The following is a 21,728-nucleotide window of genomic DNA, read 5'->3' on the forward strand; positions in this document are numbered from 1 at the left end:
ACAAACATTCAACTTAAAAATTCCGGCAGATACGACCATTTTTTCGGGATGTCTAAAAATATCCAAACATTGCTGTAGGTTAGATTTTCAATTGTGTGCACCTTTTTCTGAGTACAGGACAGTACTGTAGTGCTTCTTTCCCCCACTACCGCTGTGTGGCGCTGTGAAAGGTCACCCAGTATCCACCTGAAGAAGAAATCCTCTTTCTAGTTTGTGTGTAAACATTCCATACTGTATCTCCAGCGCGCTAAGAACTCTGACATTTTTATTGTTTAATATCTCGAAAATTCATTCAATATGGTTGGTGTAAAGAGTAAAGAAGAGGCGAGCCGTTTCATTTGGAATGAAAGTGGAATAAGGAAGCTTGATGCGGTTGAGAAAATGGTTGCATCGCTTTTTTCCGGCCAATTTTTACCACGGAGGAGGACCTTTTGAGGCCCATCTTCTCTTTATAGAGTATATTATTTCATGAAATGTTTATTTTTCTGTACAAAACAATATAGTTTACTTATATAAACCTTAAACATACAAAATATAGCACTGGAGCAACTTACGAACCAATTCGACTGACGAACGATCGTCCGGAACCTATCTTGTTTGTAAGTAGGGCGCCGTCTGTATATTTCATGTTGACAATATCTGTGTGTTGTTTGTTAATGTTACATCCATTGGAACCTGGTGATCCTTCATTTTTTATTTTACAATATACTTCAATTATTTTACATGTTATTTTTTCATTTCATTGTTTGTTAATGCAACATACGTTGCAGCCTGGTCATCCTGGAAGGGAGATGACCTCATGTGCGGTCCCTTCTCAAGGTTTCTTCGTTTTTCTCATGTTGAGTTTTTTGAGTTTTTCCTTGCCCTCATGTCGGTTTTAGATCAGGGGATGGTGTCATAATAGTCTGTTGTTACAATAATTTGTGGTCTGTGCAGCCCTTTGAGACTCCTTGTGATTAAGGGCGTCACAGATAAACATGACTTGACTTATCCTGGGATTTTTGAGTTTTTGCTTGCCCTCATGTAGGTTTTAGATCAGGGGATGGTGTCATAATAGTCTGTAGTTTGCAATCGTCTGTGGTCTGTGCAGCCCTTTGAGTCTCCTTGAGATTAAGGGCGTCACAAATAAACATGACTTGACTAGACTTGACTCATCCTGAGGTTTTTAAGTTTTTCCTTGCCCTAATGTAGGTTTTAGATCAGGGGATGTTGTCATAATAGTCTGTAGCTTGCAATAGTCTGAGGTCTGTGCAGCCCTTTGAGTCTCCTTGAGATTAAGGGCGTCACAAATAAACATGCCTTTACTTAAATTGATTCATCCTGAGGTTTTTAAGCTTTTCCTTGCCCTCATGTAGGTTTTAGATCAGGGGATGATGTAACAATAGTCTGTAGTTTGCAATAGTCTGTGGTCTGTGCAGCCCTTTGAGACTCCTTGTAATTAAGGGCGTCACAAATAAACATGCCTTTACTTAAATTGATTCATCCTGAGGTTTTTAAGCTTTTCCTTGTCCTCATGTAGGTTTTAGATCAGGGGATGATGTAACAATAGTCTGTAGTTTGCAATCGTCTGTGGTCTGTGCAGCCCTTTGAGTCTCCTTGTAATTAAGGGCGTCACAAATAAACATGCCTTTACTTAAATTGATTCATCCTGAGGTTTTTAAGCTTTTCCTTGTCCTCGTGTAGGTTTTAGATCAGGGGATGATGTAACAATAGTCTGTAGTTTGCAATCGTCTGTGGTCTGTGCAGCCCTTTGAGACTCCTTGTAATTAAGGGCGTCACAAATAAACATGCCTTTACTTAAATTGATTCATCCTGAGGCTTTTAAGCTTTTCCTTGTCCTCGTGTAGGTTTTAGATCAGGGGATGATGTAACAATAGTCTGTAGTTTGCAATCGTCTGTGGTCTGTGCAGCCCTTTGAGTCTCCTTATGATTAACGGCGTCACAAATCAACATGACTTGACTTGACATCGTAAAATCAATGATCAGACTCATGCAAGCGCTGGGTACCTCCATCTTCCTCTATGCTTAAGAGACACGGACTCTCACAGCAAAGCTTAAGAAGAAAATCCAGGACCTGGAGATGTGATGCTACGTCTAGGCATTAGCTACATAGCTTATGTGACAAACGAAATAGTAGGCGACACTATCAAGGGGGCATTTTGGACCCTACAAAGAACTGTCCTAGGGGACAAAATTAAGGAATGGATTAGTGCAAACATTGTCACGACCCAAAAACAGGCAAGGAACTGTCAGGAGCACAGTAAGCTGTCCAGAGTTGCTCCTCGGTGTCATTCCGACAACCCAGACGGTTAAGAGATCAATGAACCGCGAATGAATCATTTTAACGGGCCCGGTCTACCGATGGCGGCTGTGGCCCAAGATGTGAAATTTGTTTGACACTCGTGATCTGAAAAATGGCATCGATGCCTCATATTTTGGCGTGTTTATGTCTGCAGCGGCACGGTGGCGTCTGTGTGTTCCTTTGACAGCACACAACAGATGGTCGCACACACGCGGGTGCCGTGTTACTGCCACGGGAGCTCTCACAAATTCGGGTACGTTTTGGCCGCAAATATGAGTTCACCGTGTACTAGTGACACGGTTACGCACACTTAGACATCGTATCCACACACTTACCGCATTTGTCCATCACCTCCTGAGTCACCAGGGTCTTCACTTCATGAGCCTTGACAGACACGGAGGTTAAAAAGCATATAACAACTGGCGCAGAACACTGTGTGTGTCATACCTGTCAACCTGTACGTTTTTGTCGTACAAAGTACGTTTATTATGCATTTTAAGACGAGTACGACGTACGAGGAAATCTGTACGGAAAAACGCAAATTTGTCAAGCATGGGTACCATGCGGTATACACCGACTATCACGAAACGGCAGATCAATCAAGTCAAACGCGTTCGCCGCGGTAGCCTCTATCTCTGTATCGTTTTTTTTTCCATTGCAAACAAAGCGAGCGGTTTGATGCTAGTGTGCGCATGCGTCTGCCGCCTGGGGGTTTCCCATCATGCATCATTCAACATCGGATTTCATGTGGTAGTTGTGTAGTGAAAGGAAGTCCGTCTCTTTTTAGAGAACCGTCTTTTTCGGCTCAACTCATTCAAGAGAGCCGGCTCTCAATCGGCTCACTTGCTTTGATGCGTTATAATACGAATTACTATGTTGTATAAAGAAATTAAGAAAAAGGAAGTATAAAGGGAGAAAATGAAAAAAGACAGGTTTGTGGTTATCCCTTTTGTCATGTCCAGCATGGTCGCCATGACAACCAGCTGGTCCCGCCCCTTGACACCGGCTGTAACAGATTGTGTTAATTGCGTGTGTGATTTTTAAGGGCGGGTTTTGGGGACTGCCGGTTGCTGGATCATTGCATTAGTCTGTTCTGTTTTGCTCTGTTCTGTTTTGTTTGATTCGAGGAAGACCTGTCATGCCCGTTTGTCTGAGTTAGTAACTTTAAGCCTGTTAGTGAGTATTACCCAGTCTGAATTTCGGATTGCCTGTAAGTCTGTTTTTGTTTTGTTTTTGTCCCTGCGTGTTGGACAACTTTTATTTTCTAAATAAAAGTAACTGATCGTTACGCAAATGAGTTTACCCTTCCTGGTCCGGTCCGTGACACCTTTAATCAGTATATTACCAACAATAATTCAATGCAGAAAATGAATTCATAATTTGAATAAGAAAATGCATTATTCTACTTCATTATATTTGCATGTATTTTTTTCATTCTACAATGAACCTCCAAGCGACTTCATTTTTGAACTTTTTTTATAATAAACCTCATTCATGTCGAGCAACTCAGTATATCACAACAAAATGTTAATTAACAATATATATGATATAACGAAACTCGTGTACTATTTAACATGTTAAACTACATAAATAAACACGTTTGAAAAAAAAAATGGTGTAAGTTGACAGGTTTGTGTGTGTGTACCGAGAGGCCGGGCTCTCCTTTGTCTCCTTTCACTCCTTCCATTCCTAAAACGCCCTACAGGGGGTATATAAAACGTAATATAAACATAACATTTGGGTGTTTATTATGAGAACTTACATTCTGGCCTCTGAGTCCGGGACTCCCGGGTGGCCCTCGCTGACACGCTTTTCCTCTGCGGCCCCTTGCGCCCTAAAATGTGTAAAAGAAAACGATAAAGCCCTTCCCCCTGCACGGTGCCTGACAGGCAGCCAATTATCGCCATCCTTGGCGACAGTCAGGACGAGACGAGTGTGGACATTTCAGTGCGGGTGCCTTCTAATTGTAGCTGCGAGTCGTGAAACCGGAGAACAAAGGACAACTTTGTTCCTGTTCTTTTGACACTCAAACTTTACTTCAGCTAAACGATCGTAAATTCCGGACTACAATCCGCTAACTGTTTTCTACGTTTTAAACACTGTGGCTTATGATACAGGGCGGCTTATAACAAAATCTTTCGCAAAACAGAACTCAATGTGCTGTACGGACTAAAATTCAGAAGTCAGTTGAAAGATTTTATACATTTTACCATAAAGGATTTTATACGATTAAATACAAGTTACATTTATTGAGTGCAATGAAGATTTTCACTGAGTGGGCTTCAGGTCACGCTGTTCCAAATGCAGAATGTTTTGGCTGTGGAATTTTGATAACAGGACTCTGATGAAGGACGGCAGGCATTGTTTTGATAAACGCTGTGCTGTTTAGAGTTTTTCCAGACATTGAGGCAAGGGGGTGGACCCCACGTTTGGGCTTTCCTGGCACGCCCATGGGAGGGGCCGGCGTACCAACTTGCGGAAAGACGTGGGCCGAGGAGAAAGGCAGAAGATCGAGAGAAGAGGCTTGACAGAGACTCGAGCGACACTATTTCGGCGAATCGGCCATATCTGAGGAAGTTCACTCAGTTAAATCTGCCCCCGTGTGGAAATGCCGGTCTCTTGTCCATCTTTTCCGTCAAGAAACGAGCGTTTTGTTAGGTGAATGTAGGTTGTGTTTGGTTAATGGAGTCAGATAACTAATTCGAACAATTTGGTCAACAGTACATTTTATTATTAAATTCCTAACACCGTACAATCACAACAACCTGTACACATGCTGAGTCATGTATCTGATCTTAAGCTCTCCCATCCCTTGCGCACATGTGCTAGAGCGGAGACCAAGAATTGCAACTCGTAGATAAAAAAAACATACATGCCGACACTAGATCCTAAATAAGGAGGGGTACACAATAATTATTGGGCTGGTAGTTATCCAACTGATAAACGACTAATATGACGTCACAGTCTTTCACAGAATAGGAAAAATATACACAAATGAATGAGATAGAATGAGATGTTTACGTAGTATATGTGGAGTTACATGATTGGATAGTTCAAGGAATGAGGAAGTAAGGAGAAGAACTGGTGTGGTGAGAGAGCTTGCTGAGAGGGTTGATGAAAATGCCCTGAGATGGTTAGGACATATGGAAAGAATGGATGAAGTACAATGAGAGGAAGCCCCATATATGGTCGGGTGGATGGGGCGAAATATACTCTGAATGTGAGGTCGGTTCATACTATGGATGCAAGAGTGTGTGCAAAGAATATATGTGAATGGCGGAGGATAGTTAAGAATGACTGATATTGATCATATGATGCTGAGGGGGTAAACCAGTGTATGTTGTCGGGCCTGTTTGCTGATAAAGGGTTGCATGGCATAGCAACTCAACAACCCTTAATGGGCTTAAGGTTCGGTGTCAGGTTGGAAGGAGCGAAGGGGAATGCGTGTGTGTTCTTGACTCTAGCCACCTGCCACTAGGGGGATATGGCTTCGGTGTATAGATATAGATAGATAGTAGTTATAATACTTGGTCTTCTTTCTTGTACTTTATATTGTGCACAAAGAACATGGCTCAGGATGTGTACAGGCAGTTGTGTTGGTACTGGCTTCTGGGTTTTAGTTGTTCAGGTACATTGAGTTTTGTGTTGAGACCGTTTTTGTCGCACTCCTGCTATATATTAATGCCAAATTAATTAAGATTGACTAATGTGCTAGTTGATTAAGATTGACAGTGTGCTGCACAATGTGCTACTTTTCTGTTCTAGACATTTCCCCGCTGTTTTTTTTAAAAATGTAAGCTCGGTGGCCTTGCGGGTAGGACGCCCGCTTCGAGACCGGGAGGTTGCTGGTTCAAGCCTCGGCCGAGTCATACCTAAGACTTACAACATTGGTACTCATTGCCTCCCTAATGCTCGGCATTAGGGGTTGGAATTGGGGGGTTTGGTCACCTAATGACACCCAAAACATCAGTTGGGTTGAGCGAGGGGGCTGGGAATCCCCTCCTGTGTATCAATCTCCCAGAAAGAGTCAGGAATGTGTTGTTGACTCTAGCCACCTCCCACTAGGGCACAGGTGTCAAACAGGCGGCCCGCGGGCCGGATCAGGCCCGCTAAGGTATTGAATCCGGCCCCCGAGACAACACTCAGAGAAGCACAAGAGAAAAACAAGCTGCCGGTTGAAATATGTCAGCTTGATGTTGCCAAAGCCAGGTGCTGCTCGCAAAGAGCTGTACTTGTATTTCCCTTTCTGTCTCTCTCTGTCTCTCTCTCTTCCTCCCTTTTTCTCTCCCTCTCTGTCTCTTTCACTCTCTGTCTCTCTTTTTCTCCTCTTTTGTTGCTCTGTCTCTTTCTCTCTTTGTGTCTTTTTAACTTCTTTTGCTCTAACTTCATTTTTTCCTTTTCTCTCTTTTCTCTTTCTCTCTTCCTACCCTTCGCGTTTTCTTTTCTCTTTTCTCTCCTTCTGTCTTTCTATTTCTCTTTGGATTTCTTTTTTCCTCTCCCTTTCTTTTCCCCCTCTGTCACGACTTTTTATCTTTTGTTTCTCACGCTCTCCCCCTCTTTTTCTTTTTCTTTGTCCCGCGCTCTCTCCTTTTCCCTCCCTCTTTCTCTTATTTCTTTATCTTTCTTTTTCTTTCTGTTTAATCTACTAGTCCGGCCCCCGACAGAATGTTTGTTCTATCGTGTGGCCCCCGAGTTAAAATGAGTTTGACACCCCTGCACTAAGGGGATATGTCTCTGGTATACATACATAAGAAATGGACATGAATGAGATTATTTTTATAGTACAAAAACAAACATAGCTTTCTTCGTTAAATTATTTTTGCATAGTTCACTCTGTAGTCCAGATTTTATTTTTGGAACAAAATCTTGTCAAGTAGAATCCATATATTGCGGGTGCATTGATCACCTTGGCTCCAGGCTCTCCCTGGGGTCCCGGATCCCCTTGTTGTCCCGGACCCCCATCCGTTCCAGGTCGTCCTAATGAGCCCTTGAATCCCGGGAAACCTGGGAAACCAGGCACACCCTCCACACCAAAAGCCAAAATCACATAGAGTCACCGAACATCTCTGAACTTTGGTCTCATTTGATTGTTATATTCAGGGTTAGGTAGAGTTACTTTAACTTGATTACTTTCAATTACTTTTGGATTACTCCAATACCAAATATGCTAATAAAAGACAAAAGAGACTAAATATGAATAAAATTACAAAATTTTGTGCAGGCTTGGGGAGTAACGGAATTCATGGAACGGCAAAAATGATGTTGGCAAGCTGTGTGGATTTATTTTCATTTTGTTTCTGTCGCATTTTATGTTCGTTTTGCCGGAGATCAAAGAGATCAAAGCCAGGAGAGAAAGCTTACCACGTGTTGTGAGTCATCATTTTATTCATATTTAGTTTCTTTTGTCTTTTATTAGCATATTTGGTATTGGAGTCATCCAAAAGTCATTGAAAGTAATCCAGTTAAAGTAACCCTACCCAACCCTGGTCGCATTTTATGTTAGTTTTGCCGGAGATCAAAGCCAGGAGAGAAAGCTTACCACGTGTTGTGAGTTATCATTTTATTCATATTTACTTTCTTTTGTCTTTTATTAGCATATTTGGTATTGGAGTCATCCAAAAGTCATTGAAAGTAATCCAGTTAAAGTAACCCTACCCAACCCTGGTCGCATTTTATGTTAGTTTTGTCGGAGATCAAAGAGATCAAAGCCAGGAGAGAAAGCTTACCACGTGTTGTGAGTCATCATTTTATTCGTATTTAGTTTCTTTTGTCTTTTATTAGCATATTTAGTATTGGAGTCATCCAAAAGTAATTGAAAGTAATCCAGTTAAAGTAACCCTACCCAACCCTGGTTATATTACTGACAGAACAAACCTTTTCCCCTTTTCCTCCAGGGTCACCGCTGACACCATCCATACCGGCATCGCCTTTGACGCCCTGATGGAACAAAATCTTACATAAACGTGGTCATAGTTTGATGAAGAACTCATACATTTAAGAGTGAAATGTAGACCAATAATACTACAGACTTCTTGTGAACATATGTATCCTCTAAATCAGGGGTGTCAAACTCATTTTAACTCGGGGGCCACACGATAGAACAAACATTCACTCGGGGGCCGGACTAGTAGATTAGAGAGAAAGAAAAAGGAATAAGAGAAAGAGAGGGAGAGAAAAAGAGAGAGGGTGGGACAAATAAGAGAGAAACAGAGAGAGAGAGAGAGAGGGATAACATGAAAAACAAAAAGGATAAAAAGAAAAATCGTGAAAGAGGGGGAAAGAAAGAAATCCAAAGAGGAATAGAAAGAGAGAAGGAGAGAAAGAAAAGGGGTAAGCAACTTAGAGAAAGAGAGAAAAGGAAAAAAGGAAGAGAGAGCAAAATAAGGTAAAAAGACAGAGAGAGAGAAAAAGACAAAAGAGGAACAAAGAAAGAGTAAAAAAAAGACAGAGAGTGAAAGAGAGAGAGAGACAGACAGAGAGTGAGAGAAAAAGGGAGGAAGAGAGAGAGAGAGAGAGAGAGAAAGAAACACAAGTACAGCGTCTTTGTGAGAGGCACCTGGCTTTGGCAACATCAAGTGGACACATTTCAACCTGCAGCTCATTTTTCTCTTGCGCTTCTCTGAGTGTTCTCTCGCGGGCCGGATTCAATCCCTTAGCGGGCCTGGTCCGGCCCGCGGGCCACCTGTTTGACACCCCTGCTCTAAATAGTTTAACCCCTAGCAAAAAGTATGGAATCACCAGTATTTACTCCAACGTTTTATTCTGTAGAACAAAAAGCATGAAAAAAATAATAATAAAGTTTTTCGAAATTGCAACTCCTTTGCATTCAGAAACACTAAAAGGAATGAACAAAAAAATTGTGGCGGTCAGTAAATGTTACATTTATAGAGCAAGCATAGGGAAAGGACTATAGAATAAGGGGCGGCAGTAGCTCAGGAGGTAGAGCGCTCGTCTTGGGATCAAGGGATCCCAGTTCGAATCCCGGCTCGTCCGTGTTACATGTCGAAGTGTCCTTGGGTAAGACACTGAACCCCTAATACCCCCAATAAGCAGGTTAGCGCCCTACATGGCTGCAAGGCCGCTATTGGGAAATATGGAGCACACTGTAAAGCGCTTTGGGAAGTCATTGACTTGAAAAGCGCTATATAAATGCAGATTATTTCATTTCAATAACACAAGTCAGAGAAAAAAAATATGGAATCATGAATAACAGACAAAAAAATAACAATCAAAACATTTCACTGGTATTTTGTTGCACCACCTTGGGCTTTTATGACAGTTGATAGTCTCTGAAGCATGGACTTGATGAGTGAAAAACAGTATTCTTCCTCAATTCTTTTCGATTTCCACCAAAAATTTTCTATTGGGTTGAGATCTGGGTTTTTTGCAGGCCATGACATTGACTGGATGCGTCTTCAATGATTGCTTTTAGTTTTTGCTCTGTGGCATGATGCATTGTCAGGTTGGAGAATGAGTTCATCATCCGGAAAGCCAGCAAATAGAAGTTCCAGCATCATCACCTCCTCCAATGCAGATATGTGACTCATCACCGAAAAGAACCTTCATCCAGTCATCCACAGTCCATGATTGCCTCTCCTTAACCCATTGCAGTCTTGTTCATTTGTGTTCAAGTGTCAACAATGGTTTCCTATATGAAAATCCCATTTCCTTTAGGTGATTTTGCACAGTTCCTCCCACATTCTCTTCATTTGTCTTGCTATACATTTTCTGTTTTCAAGACATATGGCCTTTAGTCTTTTGTCTTGACACCTACATGTCTTCCTTAGTCTACCAATACGCTTGACTTTAACAACCTTCCCAAGCTGTTTGTACTTGGTCCAAATTTTCGATACAATTGACTGAACAGCCCACATCTTTGGCAACCATACAAGTAGAGTTTGACGATCGTGCCTTTGGGCTCAAGAGACATCTTACTTCTTGGAGCCATGCTTCTTGCCAATCCACTAAGTCCAGGAGCCCTCCAAGGTGTGATAACGGCACTCTTTTCAACTGCTGAGTAATGAGCAGACTTAATCTAAGACAGGTGCTTAATAAAGGAAAGGAAATTGATTGGGTGTGCAATTATTTTCTCCTAAAAATTTACTGATTCCATATTTTTTTCTTCAGAATTGAGTGATTCCGTATTCAGATCCCGGTACTTGCTCTATAAAAATAACTGACCATTGCAATCTTGTGTCCTATTTTTTTTCGTGTTTGACTGCTGATTCCATACTTTTTGCTAGGGGTTGTATCAAAGCTCACTGAAGCCGCGTGATCATATAAAAAATGTTAATGGTGGGATGGGCTGTTTGAGGTGTCTTTATGTTAAAAGTAGAATATTTTTTTCAATTATGTTTGCGTTAAAAATGCCCAACTGAGTTCAGAGAGCCTTTATCATTTGTCTCCACCCTGCCTATCTGCTTTTATCTTACTTTTAGCCCCACTGTTCTAGGACTCGCAACACAGGCAAGCATGGAAAGGGTGTGTGTGATTTCTTACTCACCGACGCATTTTTCTGCCTGAAAATAGTGAAAGTAAGAAAAGGCCTGTTTCAAATACGGTCCAAACACCAACAGACGCCCCCCCCCCCCCCCCCCAAAAAAAAAGAACTAGATGGATAGATAGATACTTTATTCATCCCCGTAGGGAAATTCACACTTCCAGCAGTATCCTTTTGTTGTTTATTAACAGATTAACAGGATGGCCTCGGGGTGCTGTGTTGTAGTTTAGCAACGGCGGAGTGGATGACGCCACACGCTAGTCCAAAAGTTCGACGTCCTTGCAGCAGATGGAAATCTTTGTGCCCAGGGTTACACCACCTCGTGTTCACGTAGATAGCCAGTCCACCTCCTCTCTGCTTCCCTTCAGGCTTTCATGTCTCTGTCTAACAGTGCTGAAGCCGGGTAGCTCCGGATAGTTCCGGGTTGCTCCAGGTAGCTCCACGTTAGCGTCCGGGATGCTAGACGTGAGCCACGTTTCCGTAAAACACAGCAAACTGCACTCCCTGTACGCTTTGATTTTTTTCACCAGCAAAGCCAGTTCGTCTGTCTTATTTGGTAGAGAGTTCACATTTACAATGATTACGGACGGTACCGAAGACTTATAACGCCGCTAGCCGCTTAGCTAACTCCGGCTCTCCATCCACGATAGGGCCCCCTTATCATGCCGGCACGAGAATTCTTCAGGGCAAGGATTTGATTCCTCGAATAAACGCATTTTTGTACGTTAAAACCCATAACCATAGGATACTTTCCAGAACACACAGAATTGAAACAAAATGTCACATGTTTGCCTTTGCTTTGCCATTATGTGTGCATACCCAACCAGGTCCTGAATAAAAAAGACCTTGCATACACAAAGAGAGGATCACAAGGCCTCAGTAAGCTCTGATAACATTTGCTCTTCGCAGAGAATAAAGAACATGACCACAATTATGTTGTTGATGTTCATGTTTGCTTTGATTTTTGTGTTTTCAGTATGGTTGTTTGCTAGCATTACAGTTGTGTGGCTAATCTACCTTTCTTCCCGTTAATCCATTCAGACCAGGTAGACCAGGAGAACCCGGTGATCCACTTTCTCCCTGTTGAGAAACAATTACAGTAAACTCCTGGTCTCGCAATATTTGTGACGGTAGCGAGCGATGGCGGCGTCAAGGACGGAAGAGCAGGTCGATAGCAGGAACAGGAGAGCAAAAACGTGGTCGGGGTCAGAAACAAGTCGTAAGCCGGGACGGGAGATTAGACGTGGTCGGGATGAAAAACGGGTCGTAAGTCGGGACGGGAGAGCAGATGTGGTCAGGATCAAAACAGGTCATAGCCAGAGAAAGACGGGAGCAAAAATCGGGACAGGAGGGAGTCCATATCAGTGACAAACCTTTTCACCATTGAAACCGGGACTCCCAAAACCTCCCGGGATACCCCGGAATCCCTTTTCTCCCTTGGCTCCTGTCTCTCCTGTGGACCCCTTTTCACCAGGATCACCCTACAATTTGCAAAAATGAATAAGCATGATGCTTAAGTGGTAAGATTTCAGGTGATTTTAAAGGATATAGTTTTGGTCCTGTACCTGATTACCCTTCTGACCTTGCAGTCCCAGGTCTCCTTTGTCCCCTTTGATGCCATTCACACCGTCAATTCCTGGGCGACCCTAAAGGATGATATCAGACATAGTCATGGGTGTTTGATCTAAGTATACAGTCAAATCATTGTGAGGTTTTACCATGACTCCAAGGTCGCCTGGTTCTCCTGGATCACCCTGAAAATGTATTTTATATTAAGAAATATTGCATAGATTGCATACCATTAGTGACTCAGTGCACTCTACACATTGTAAAAAAACAAAATACTGTAATATAATTACTAAAAGGAGACATAATAATAAAAGTTTCACAGTCATTTTTCAAAAACTCTCAAGGACATTGAAAATAGAAAATTGTAGTTGGTTAAAAATGAATGAAAGAATGAAAGAAAGAACGAAAGAAGGAAAGAAAGAATGAAAAGGAAGGAAAGAAAGAAAGAAAGAAAAAGAACGAAAGAAAGAAAGAAAGAAAGAAAGAAAGAAAGAAAGAAAGAACGAAAGAAAGAACGAAAGAACGAAAGAAAGAAAGAAAAGAAATACATGGTAAGAATGAAAGAAAAATAGAAAGCACAAAGACTTACTGATAGAGAAAAACAGAGAACACATAACAGGAAAGGAGGATATTAAAGTGAGAAAATAATGAATTATAGAAAAAAGGGAAGCGGGGAAAGCGGCAAAAGAAAGGAAAGAAAGATAACAAAAGAGGAGAGAAACAAACAAAGAATGAAAGACCAAAAGAAAGAAACATTGTTAAACATTTTAAAGTAAAAGCAAAATAGAGAGAAAGACATAAAATAATTGGACAAAGAGACAAAAGAACAAAAGAGGGAAACGAGCAAAAGAAACTAAAAAAGCAGAACTCAAGAAAGAGAGAGAGAAACAGACAAAATATAGAGGGGAAATAAAAAAGAAACAAAAGAACGAAATAATCTTTTAAAGCCCTTTAAAGTAAAAATAAGCAAGAAAGAAATGGACAAACGAGAAAAGGGAAGAAAAGAGTGATATAAAAGAAAAGAAAAAAAGAAAGAAAGGAACAGAAAAATGAAAGGAGAACACCTGAAAAGGGAGAAAAGTAAAACAAATAGCAATAAAGAGGAAAAAAAGTGAGAGCGAAAAAGTAAAAGAGAAAATAAAAAAATAGGGATAGACTATAAGAGAAAGAAGAAGAGGGAAGAGAAGATAAAAAAAACGTAAAGTAGGAAAAGAGAGAAAGGAAGGAAAAGAACGTAGAAAGGAAAATGAGAAAGAGAAATAAACAAAAAGGTAATTAAGAAAGACATAAAAAAGTTTTTTCAAGTAAAAACAAGAAAAACGAAGAGAGAACAAGATAAAAGATAAATAAATAAAAAGAGAAGGAAAGGAAGAAATAAAAAAGAGAAACAGAAAGAAAACTAAGAAAGAACAGAAAAAAATCTAAATCTTTTTAAAGTAAAAGAAAGAAAGAAAGAAATAAAGAAAGAAAGAAAGACAGAAAGAAAGAAAGAAAAAAAGAAAGAGAAAGAAATTTAAGAAAGAATGAAAAATACAAATCTAAAGCTTTTTTAAAGTAAAAGCAGGAAAGAAAGAAAGAAAGAAAGAAAGAAAGAAAGAAAAGAAAGAAAGTAAGGGTGAGAAAGAGAGAGAGAGAGAGAGAGATAGAGAAATGAGGGAAAGAAATTGAAAAGCAAGAACTGAAAAATGAGAGAGAGAAATAAACAAAAAGAGGGGGAGACGGGGAAATAAAGAAAGAAGGAACATGGAGTAGTGCATGTAAATGGGTAAGTACGAAGTGCATTGTAAAGAGCTTTGGGGGGTATTCAGTTACTTGAAAAGTGCTTTATAAATACAGTCCAAAAAGAAAGAAAGAAAAATTTAAAGGGAAACGAATGAACCAAGAAGGCAACAAATAAAGAAAGAAAAAAGAAAAAAAGAGAGAAAGGAAGACATATTAGAAAGCCTTGAAAAGTATAGCAGAATTTACCGTGTTACCGTGTTAAAGTTAAAGCTTCAAATCCAGCTCCAGACAACCTGTGCAGAGTTTGTATGTTCTCCCCGTGCTTGCGTGGGTTTCCTCCGGGCACTCCGGTTTCCTCCCACGTTCCAAAAACATGCATTTCAGGTGAATTGGCCGGTCCAAATTGTCCCTAGGTGTGAATGAGCGAGCGAGTGCCCTGCGATTGACTGGCAACCAGTTCAGGGTGTCCCCTGCCCACTGCCCGGAGATGGCTGAGATGGGCTCCAGCCCCCCCGCGACCCTAATGAGGATAAGCGGTACGGCTAATGAGATGAGATGAGATGAGATAATTGAAAACAGCTTTAACTCCGAAATGAGTGTCGAGTTAACACTTTGAGTGTTAAGTTTAAGCTACTTACAGTAGATACATGAATTATAGATTAAACACTGCTTCAATTTTAAATCAAATTAAATTAAAAAACATAATTGGTTGGACCCTTTGGGTTTACGGAGCACCATTTCCTGTGGTGTGTTTGAGGCAAGTACGGCCTGGTGGCGCCCATCCCTCTCCAGTTCAACATATGTTTCCACCTGGTCTCTTGTTCAAACTTGAATTAATTTGTGATGCCCTTAATCAGTGGGCAGCACGGCGGCGCAGTGGTTAGCGCGTGTGCGGCACAGTTCTAAGTTCTTGGGAACCTCCTGAGTGGGTTCAAATCCAGCTACCGGACTTACTGTGCGGAGTTTGTATGTTCTCCCCGTGCTTGCGTGGGTTTCCTCCGGGCACTCCAGTTTCCTCCCACATTCCAAAGACATGCATTTCAGGTGGATTGGCCGGTCCAAATTGTCCCTAGGTGTGACTGAGCGAGTGAGTTGTCTGTCCCCGTGTGCCCTGCGATTGGCTGGCAACCAGTTCAGGGTGTCCCCTGCCCACTGCCCGGAGATGGTTGGGATGGGCTCCAGCGACCCTAATAAGGATAAGCGGTACAGCTGATGAGATGAGATGAGATGCACTTGATCACAAAATATCTCACACAGCTTACAATGACACTATCCCCTGATCTCAAACCAACATACTGGCAAGGAAAAACTCAAAACCTCCAAAATTTCCGTCAGCATAACAGGTTAGAGTAGTGTCACTGTTCTTTCTTTTCAAAACTTTGTGAAATCGCGAGAGGATTTGCAAACCTTTTGACCGCCTGGTCCTCGACTACCAAATCGTCCCATAGCTCCCTTGATACCGCTATCACCTTTCAAGCCCTGGATGAAAAAAAAATTAAAAAATTGTGAGACATTTAAAGCCGCATCCTCCAATTTAAGGAAGCAACTCAACCTTGTTTTACTACAAACCACAACCGATTTTAAACCCTCCATTTCTTACATTTAAAAAAAAAATCAGCGGGGAAATGTCCAGTACAGAAAAGTAACAAGTCGTGCTGCATATTTGTCAGTCTTAATCACCTAAAACAAAAACATTCTCAAAACCAGACTCATTGTATTGTACTGACTAAGATTCAGAAGCTAGTACAATTACAACGTCCCGAGCCAAACAACTGATCTCAAGCTCTCCCATCCCTTGCATCCATGACAAAAAGATAGAAAGAAGACCAAGTATTGCTATTTTTACATAAGAAAATCATCATACATAAATGCTTGGAATAATTCCAGGGATTTGTGTTTGCTGGTTAAATATTTTTTTAATTTCAAGACTGTTATCCGACCGGTAACTGTCAGCCTGATTATTATCGTGTTCCCCTCTTTAGTAGCTAGTGTCGGCATTGAAGGATTTTATACATTTGACTAAAAGGGATTTTGTACAATCAAATACAAATTACATTTAATGCAAAAGATATTCATTGAGTGGGCTTCAGGTCGCGCCGTGTTTTGTCTGGGGAATATTGACAACAGAATTCTGACACAGATGGCAGGCAATGTTGGAGAACAAAGCCCTGATCACGTGGAAACGCGCAGGGATGTTTTGACCATGACTGACATCGAGGCGTTCCCGGCCCGCCCATGGGAGGAGCCGACACGCCAGCTTGGGAGAGAAACGCGGGTCGGGAGAAGAACTTCAGAAGATTGAAGAACGAGAGGGACAATCGAGAGAGGAGGCTCGACGAAGACTAGTTCAACTAATTCGGCTAATTCGATGGAATTCACTTAGTTAATTTGTTTAAGAAATTAAATCTGCCCCCGTGTGGAAATGCCTGTCTCTTGTCCGTCTTTTCACTAAAAGAAACGAGCATGCATTGGTGGGTGAATGAAGGATATGTTTGGTTAATGGAGTCAGATAACTCATTCGAATAATTTGGTAAACGCTACATTTTAATATATTTATTTCCTAACAGCATGTATGATGATTTTTACATGTAGTAGTAGCAATACTTGGTCTCCTCTCTATCACTTTGTCATGTTTGCAAGGGATGGGAGAGCTTAAGATCGGTGGATTGGTTTAGCATGTGTAAGTATTGTAATCTGAAGTGTTTAAAATGTAAAAAAAGGAGCAGATTGGAGTCCGGAATTTACGGTATTTTGGTAGTACCTTAACCCCGGGTGGGCCGTCCTCGCCCTTCTCTCCTTTATCACCGTCAAACCCCGGGGACCCTCGCTCACCCTGTGAAAAACCAAGCCAAGGACGTCTTGAGACAAAGTCTCCAAAATGTTGAAAGTGGTCGAGGGATCTCACCGAGTTGCCTTTCGCGCCGTTTAATCCACGGGGTCCGTGAATTTGAAGTTCACTCCCCTTCGGTGTCAAAAAAACCCTCTTATTACCATTGGCAACCCGATGGGTTGAAGGTGAACTTACCTGTTCTCCACGGATACCTTGTACCCCACGTTCGCCCTGCCGTTGCACACACAAATGAAAGCGTCATAATGCTAAAGTAGAAAAGGATGTGTACCTGTAAAGGTATTAGACGCTGCCCTACTTACGAACAAGATAGGTTCCGGACTATTTTTACTTTTTAAGTTGAATTTGTTGCTTCAGTGATATATTTTGTATGTTTAAGTTTATATAAGTAACCTGTATTGTTCTGTACTAAAAAAACAACATTTTATGAAATAATATGCTCAATAAAGATAAATAATGTTAAGTTTAACCTACTTTTGGAAAAAGGGCTTCAAGAGTTAGGCGACTTCCTCCTCCGAGGTAAAAAGTGGCGGAAAAAAAGCGATCCAACCAATTTCTCAACCGCATCAAGCTTTCTTATTCCACTTCCATTTCAAAAGAAACGGATCGCCTCTTCTTTACACTTTACACCAACTATATTGAATGGATGCACGAGATGTTGAATAATATAACTGTCAACGTTCTTAGCGCGTTGGAGAGACAGGAGTTCGCGTTTCTCGCTGTTGCTGCTTTTCGTTATTGGCTCCTAGTTAGCCAGGCTGCTTACCGCGTGTTTTTGATCAGCTAATCTGGCGTTAGCACCGGTTTTGCTGTGCCCCTTGGTTTATTTCCAACAGGTCCGTGTTTATCGCATTTGCAGTTTTTTGTTGTTGGTTCCCGGTTAGCCTGGCTGTTCACCGGGTGTTTTTGATCAGCTAACCAGGCGTTAGCACAGGTTTTGCTGTGCGCCTTGGTTTATTCCCAACGGGTTCGTGTTTATCGCTTTTGTCGCTTTTCGTTGTTGGTTACTGGTTAACCTGGCTGCTCACCGCATGACTTTGATTGGCTAACCTAGCATTAGTGCCATGTTTTCCGTGCCCCTTGTTTTTTTTCCCAAGGGATTTGCGTTTATTGCTGATGCTGCTTTTCCTTGTTGGTTCCCTGTTAACTTGGCTGTTCACTGCGTGTTTTTGATTAGCTAACCGGGCGGTAACATTGGTTTTTGTGTGCCCCTTGGTTTATTCCCAAGGGGTTCGCGTTGATCGCTGTTGCCGCTTTTCGTTGTTGGTGCCCTCTTAGCCAGGCTGCTCACTGCAAGTCTTTTGATTAGCTGACCTGATGTTAGCACCGGTTTTGCTGTGCCCCTTGGTTTATGCTCAAGGGGTTCGCGTTTATCGCTGTTGCCACTTCTAGTTGTTGGTTCCCAGTTAACCTGGCTGTTCACTGCGTGTTTTTGATCAGCTAACATAGCGTTAGCGCCATTTTTTTCCGTGCCCCTTGTTTTTTTCCCAAGGGGTTCGCGTATATTGCTTATGCTGCTTTTCGTTGTTGGTTCCCAGTTAACCTGGCGGTTCACTGTGTTTTTGATCAACTAACCTAGCGTTAGCACCGGTTTTGCTGTTCCCTTTGGTTTATTCCCAAGTGGTTCTCGTTTATCGCTTTTGCCACATTTTGTTGTTGGTTCACAGTTAGCCTGGCTGCTCAACCACATGTTTTTTGATCGGCTAACCTGGCGTTAATGCCGGTTTTGCAGTCTTCCTTCGTTTGCTTATTCCTGGAGCATTTCACGTTCGTCGGCATAGCCGTTTCTGCTTTTTGCTGACGGTTCTTGGTTAGCTTCGCTGCTCCACTGTATTTTGGTCAGCCAGCCTCTCGTTTTTCCACCGAGGCTGCTACCGCCTGTCTTTGATAGGTCCCAGTTAGCCCCCCTGCTGTTACCGTCTATCGGTGGCTGCTCGCCCCTTTCTGGTACCATTACTGCATCAAACAGTGACACAACACCTAGGCATTCTCCGTCTAAAACTTTGATTAAAACACTCTTTGACTGTCAATTGATGACCCAGACAATTTTCTTGAAAAACTTTGGAAAATGATTGGAATTTACCGATGAAATATGTATAGATTTAGGCAAAAACCATGTCCTTATGTTACACATGTTTAAGAATTTGGGATTACCTTTAAGCCTTTGAAACCGCGGGGACCCCTGCGGCCCTAGAAACAACAACGGAGAAAGATCATTGAAAAAACTTATATTGAAGGCAATTGAGCAATTTTAAAGCCAATCAAAGGTGCTCACTACAAGTCCCGGACCTCCTTTGACACCAGGGGCCCCTTGGGTACCCTGAAATGGCACCCAGAAGGTTTTTTTCACTGAAGACATCACAGTGTGTTGAAAACATAAGAAAGAAATCAAACCCTTTTCCCAGGGAACCCAGTGAAACCTCGTGGCCCTTCCTCTCCAGGGATACTATCACCCTACCGAACAACAGGAACATTTTCAATTTATCACCATGATTCGTTAACTCACCATTCCATTTACCTTTTCTCCTTTCACGCCGGGGTATCCAGGAGATCCCTGCCCCCCAAAAAACGTTCAATTTAACAGAAAATCATACTTCTTTTTTTGCTTCAAAAGATTTCAAGTGACTGAAAAATGTCACTTGAGTTTATTTTTATTATTTTGTGCAGGTAAATAAATCGTGCTATGCTTACATCAGGTCCCTGTGCTCCAGCGGGTCCCCGAACACCCGGTGTTCCATTTTTCCCACGTTTCCCTCGTTCGCCCTGTATCGGTGCATGTAACAAACATTGTTATCTTTTTAATTTCTCTTACTCTGCACTGAAAGGAAAAGCCCTCCTATTTTGTTGCACTCTTGCAGGGGTGTCAAACTCATTTCTAGCTCACACAATGGAGAAAAAAACCCTCTGTGTGAGCAGAACTGTTACATTAGAGAGAAAGAAAGGAAAGGGGGAGAGAGAGCGAAAGAACAATATAGCGAGATAAAGGTAGTCAAAAAGAGAGAGAAAAGGATGGAGAGAAAGAAAGAAAATGAAATGAGAAAGAAGAAAGTGAGAAAGAAACAAAGATGGAGGGACAATAAGAGAGTGGAAGTAAAGAAAGAGAGATAAAGTGAGAATGAGAAAGAAGAGAAAGTAAAGATTTAAACAGAGAGAAAGGAAAGAAAGTAAGAAGGAAAGAGAGAAAGAGAGTTAAAGAGATAGAGACAGAGAGAAAGCAAATAAAAGGGAGAAAGAGAGAGAAAAGAAAGAATCAAAGAAAGAAAGAGAGCAGGAGGAAAGAAAGTCCTTAACAGAAAAAAGAGCGTGACAAAGAGAAAGATAAATAAAGAGGTTGAGGGAAAAAAGAGAATAATAGAGACAAAGAGAAAAAAAAAGAAACAAAATAGAGAGAGTCAGACAAGTGAGAAGTAGAGAGAAAAAAGAGAGGGATGACAAAGCGAGAGCGAGACACAGAAAAAGGGAGAAACAGAAGGAGAGAAAGTAGGCCACATGGCTGACACCCCTGTACTATTGTATAGAGACAATAAAGACCATTCTCTAATTTACTCTACCCTATTGTACTCTACCCTATTTTACTCTACCATATTGTTCTCTACTCTACCCTATTGTACCCTACTGTACTCTACCCTAACCTACTGTACTCTACTCTAGCCTACCCTATCGTACTCTACCCTACCCTATTTTACTCTACCCTACCCAATTATACTCTACTCTACCCTATTGTACCCTACCCTTCCCTATCCTACCTACTCTACTCTGCCCTATTGTACTCTACCCTACCCTATTGTACTCTACCCTACTCTACTCTACTCTACTCTACTCTACTCTACCCTTCACTACCCTAACCTACCCTACCCTACCCTACTTTACACTAACTATTTCATACGCTTTGAAAGCATAGAAGTGAGCATGTGCCGTACCTCTCGACCAGGCTCTCCGGGATCTCCCGGGAGTCCCTTGATTCCCGGGGGCCCCTGGATGCCTGCTATCCCGCGGATTCCTTGGATTCCCTCAGCGCCCGGTGGCCCAGCCTCTCCTGGTTCACCCTGAGTGTACAATTCAAAGTTGCTCATATTTGGATTGCCTTTGAAATAAAAAGGTATATATCTTCTCTTTAAAGGGATAGTGTCTTAGAATTTGATATATTATGTTTATAAAACACCATAAGTGAATGCATGGTTACAATTAAATGATATTGCATACGGTTACTGTTCTGCCTTTGAGATACATATGCAGTGGTCTTTGAGCGCCCTCTTTTGGTTAACATGTTTTTTTGTATTTAAGTATTTATTTGAATCCAGTGCGCCTTATATATGAAAAAAAAAACATCACAAACATTTTGAAGTTTTTATGGTGTCATGTATATGTGTGTAAAGTAGGCTTGAACGTATTTGCTCAAAAGTGTGTATTTTTAAACAGTTGGCCCTTTTTGGCATCTCCTAGTTTTCCTGTCTTTGTCTAGAAGTGTACTGTATCAGGGGGGGATGGTAAATTATTTTTGTCTCAGTACTTTTCCACCCTTGTGACTTCAATAAAACACTGAGGCAGAAAAGGGGAGGGTCATAAAGAGTTGGGCTAGCGAGCTGAAAGTAGGTAAAATTGCTTGGTCCTCTGACCTTATTTCTTTCTCCAATTGCAATTGTTAAGAAAACTCAACAAGTCTCATGCCTGGTGTATTTTCTAGCGTTAGCCAATTTTTGCACATGTAAATGGTCGTTTTTAGACACAACAATGTGTAGCAACATTTTCTTCAAGGCAAATGTAACATGTGTAATGAGTATTATTTG

At 41.5% G+C, this 21,728-nt stretch overlaps 1 protein-coding gene across 1 annotated transcript in view; it reads right to left on the bottom strand.

The window, feature by feature from the left end:
* The window catches only part of col7a1l (collagen type VII alpha 1-like), a 124,035-nt gene that overhangs the window by 7,672 nt on the left and 94,635 nt on the right, over positions 1-21,728 (bottom strand). The window contains exons 81-99 of the mRNA XM_088347855.1: positions 20,862-20,987; positions 19,633-19,704; positions 19,460-19,495; positions 19,336-19,395; positions 19,217-19,261; positions 19,096-19,131; positions 17,119-17,154; positions 16,999-17,055; positions 16,855-16,926; positions 15,501-15,572; positions 12,521-12,556; positions 12,368-12,448; positions 12,176-12,283; positions 11,820-11,882; positions 8,177-8,239; positions 7,209-7,325; positions 4,065-4,136; positions 3,948-4,001; positions 2,638-2,686 (exon numbers count right to left, since the gene is read on the bottom strand). Coding sequence (XP_088203981.1) covers positions 2,638-2,686; positions 3,948-4,001; positions 4,065-4,136; positions 7,209-7,325; positions 8,177-8,239; positions 11,820-11,882; positions 12,176-12,283; positions 12,368-12,448; positions 12,521-12,556; positions 15,501-15,572; positions 16,855-16,926; positions 16,999-17,055; positions 17,119-17,154; positions 19,096-19,131; positions 19,217-19,261; positions 19,336-19,395; positions 19,460-19,495; positions 19,633-19,704; positions 20,862-20,987 — 1,255 coding nt within the window. The remainder of the gene's footprint in view (positions 1-2,637; positions 2,687-3,947; positions 4,002-4,064; positions 4,137-7,208; positions 7,326-8,176; positions 8,240-11,819; positions 11,883-12,175; positions 12,284-12,367; positions 12,449-12,520; positions 12,557-15,500; positions 15,573-16,854; positions 16,927-16,998; positions 17,056-17,118; positions 17,155-19,095; positions 19,132-19,216; positions 19,262-19,335; positions 19,396-19,459; positions 19,496-19,632; positions 19,705-20,861; positions 20,988-21,728) is intronic.

Source organism: Urocampus carinirostris, chromosome 11, assembly GCF_059441175.1.
Source record: "Urocampus carinirostris isolate Australia breed hairy pipefish chromosome 11, RoL_Ucar_1.0, whole genome shotgun sequence".
NCBI classification, from domain to species: domain Eukaryota; kingdom Metazoa; phylum Chordata; class Actinopteri; order Syngnathiformes; family Syngnathidae; genus Urocampus; species Urocampus carinirostris.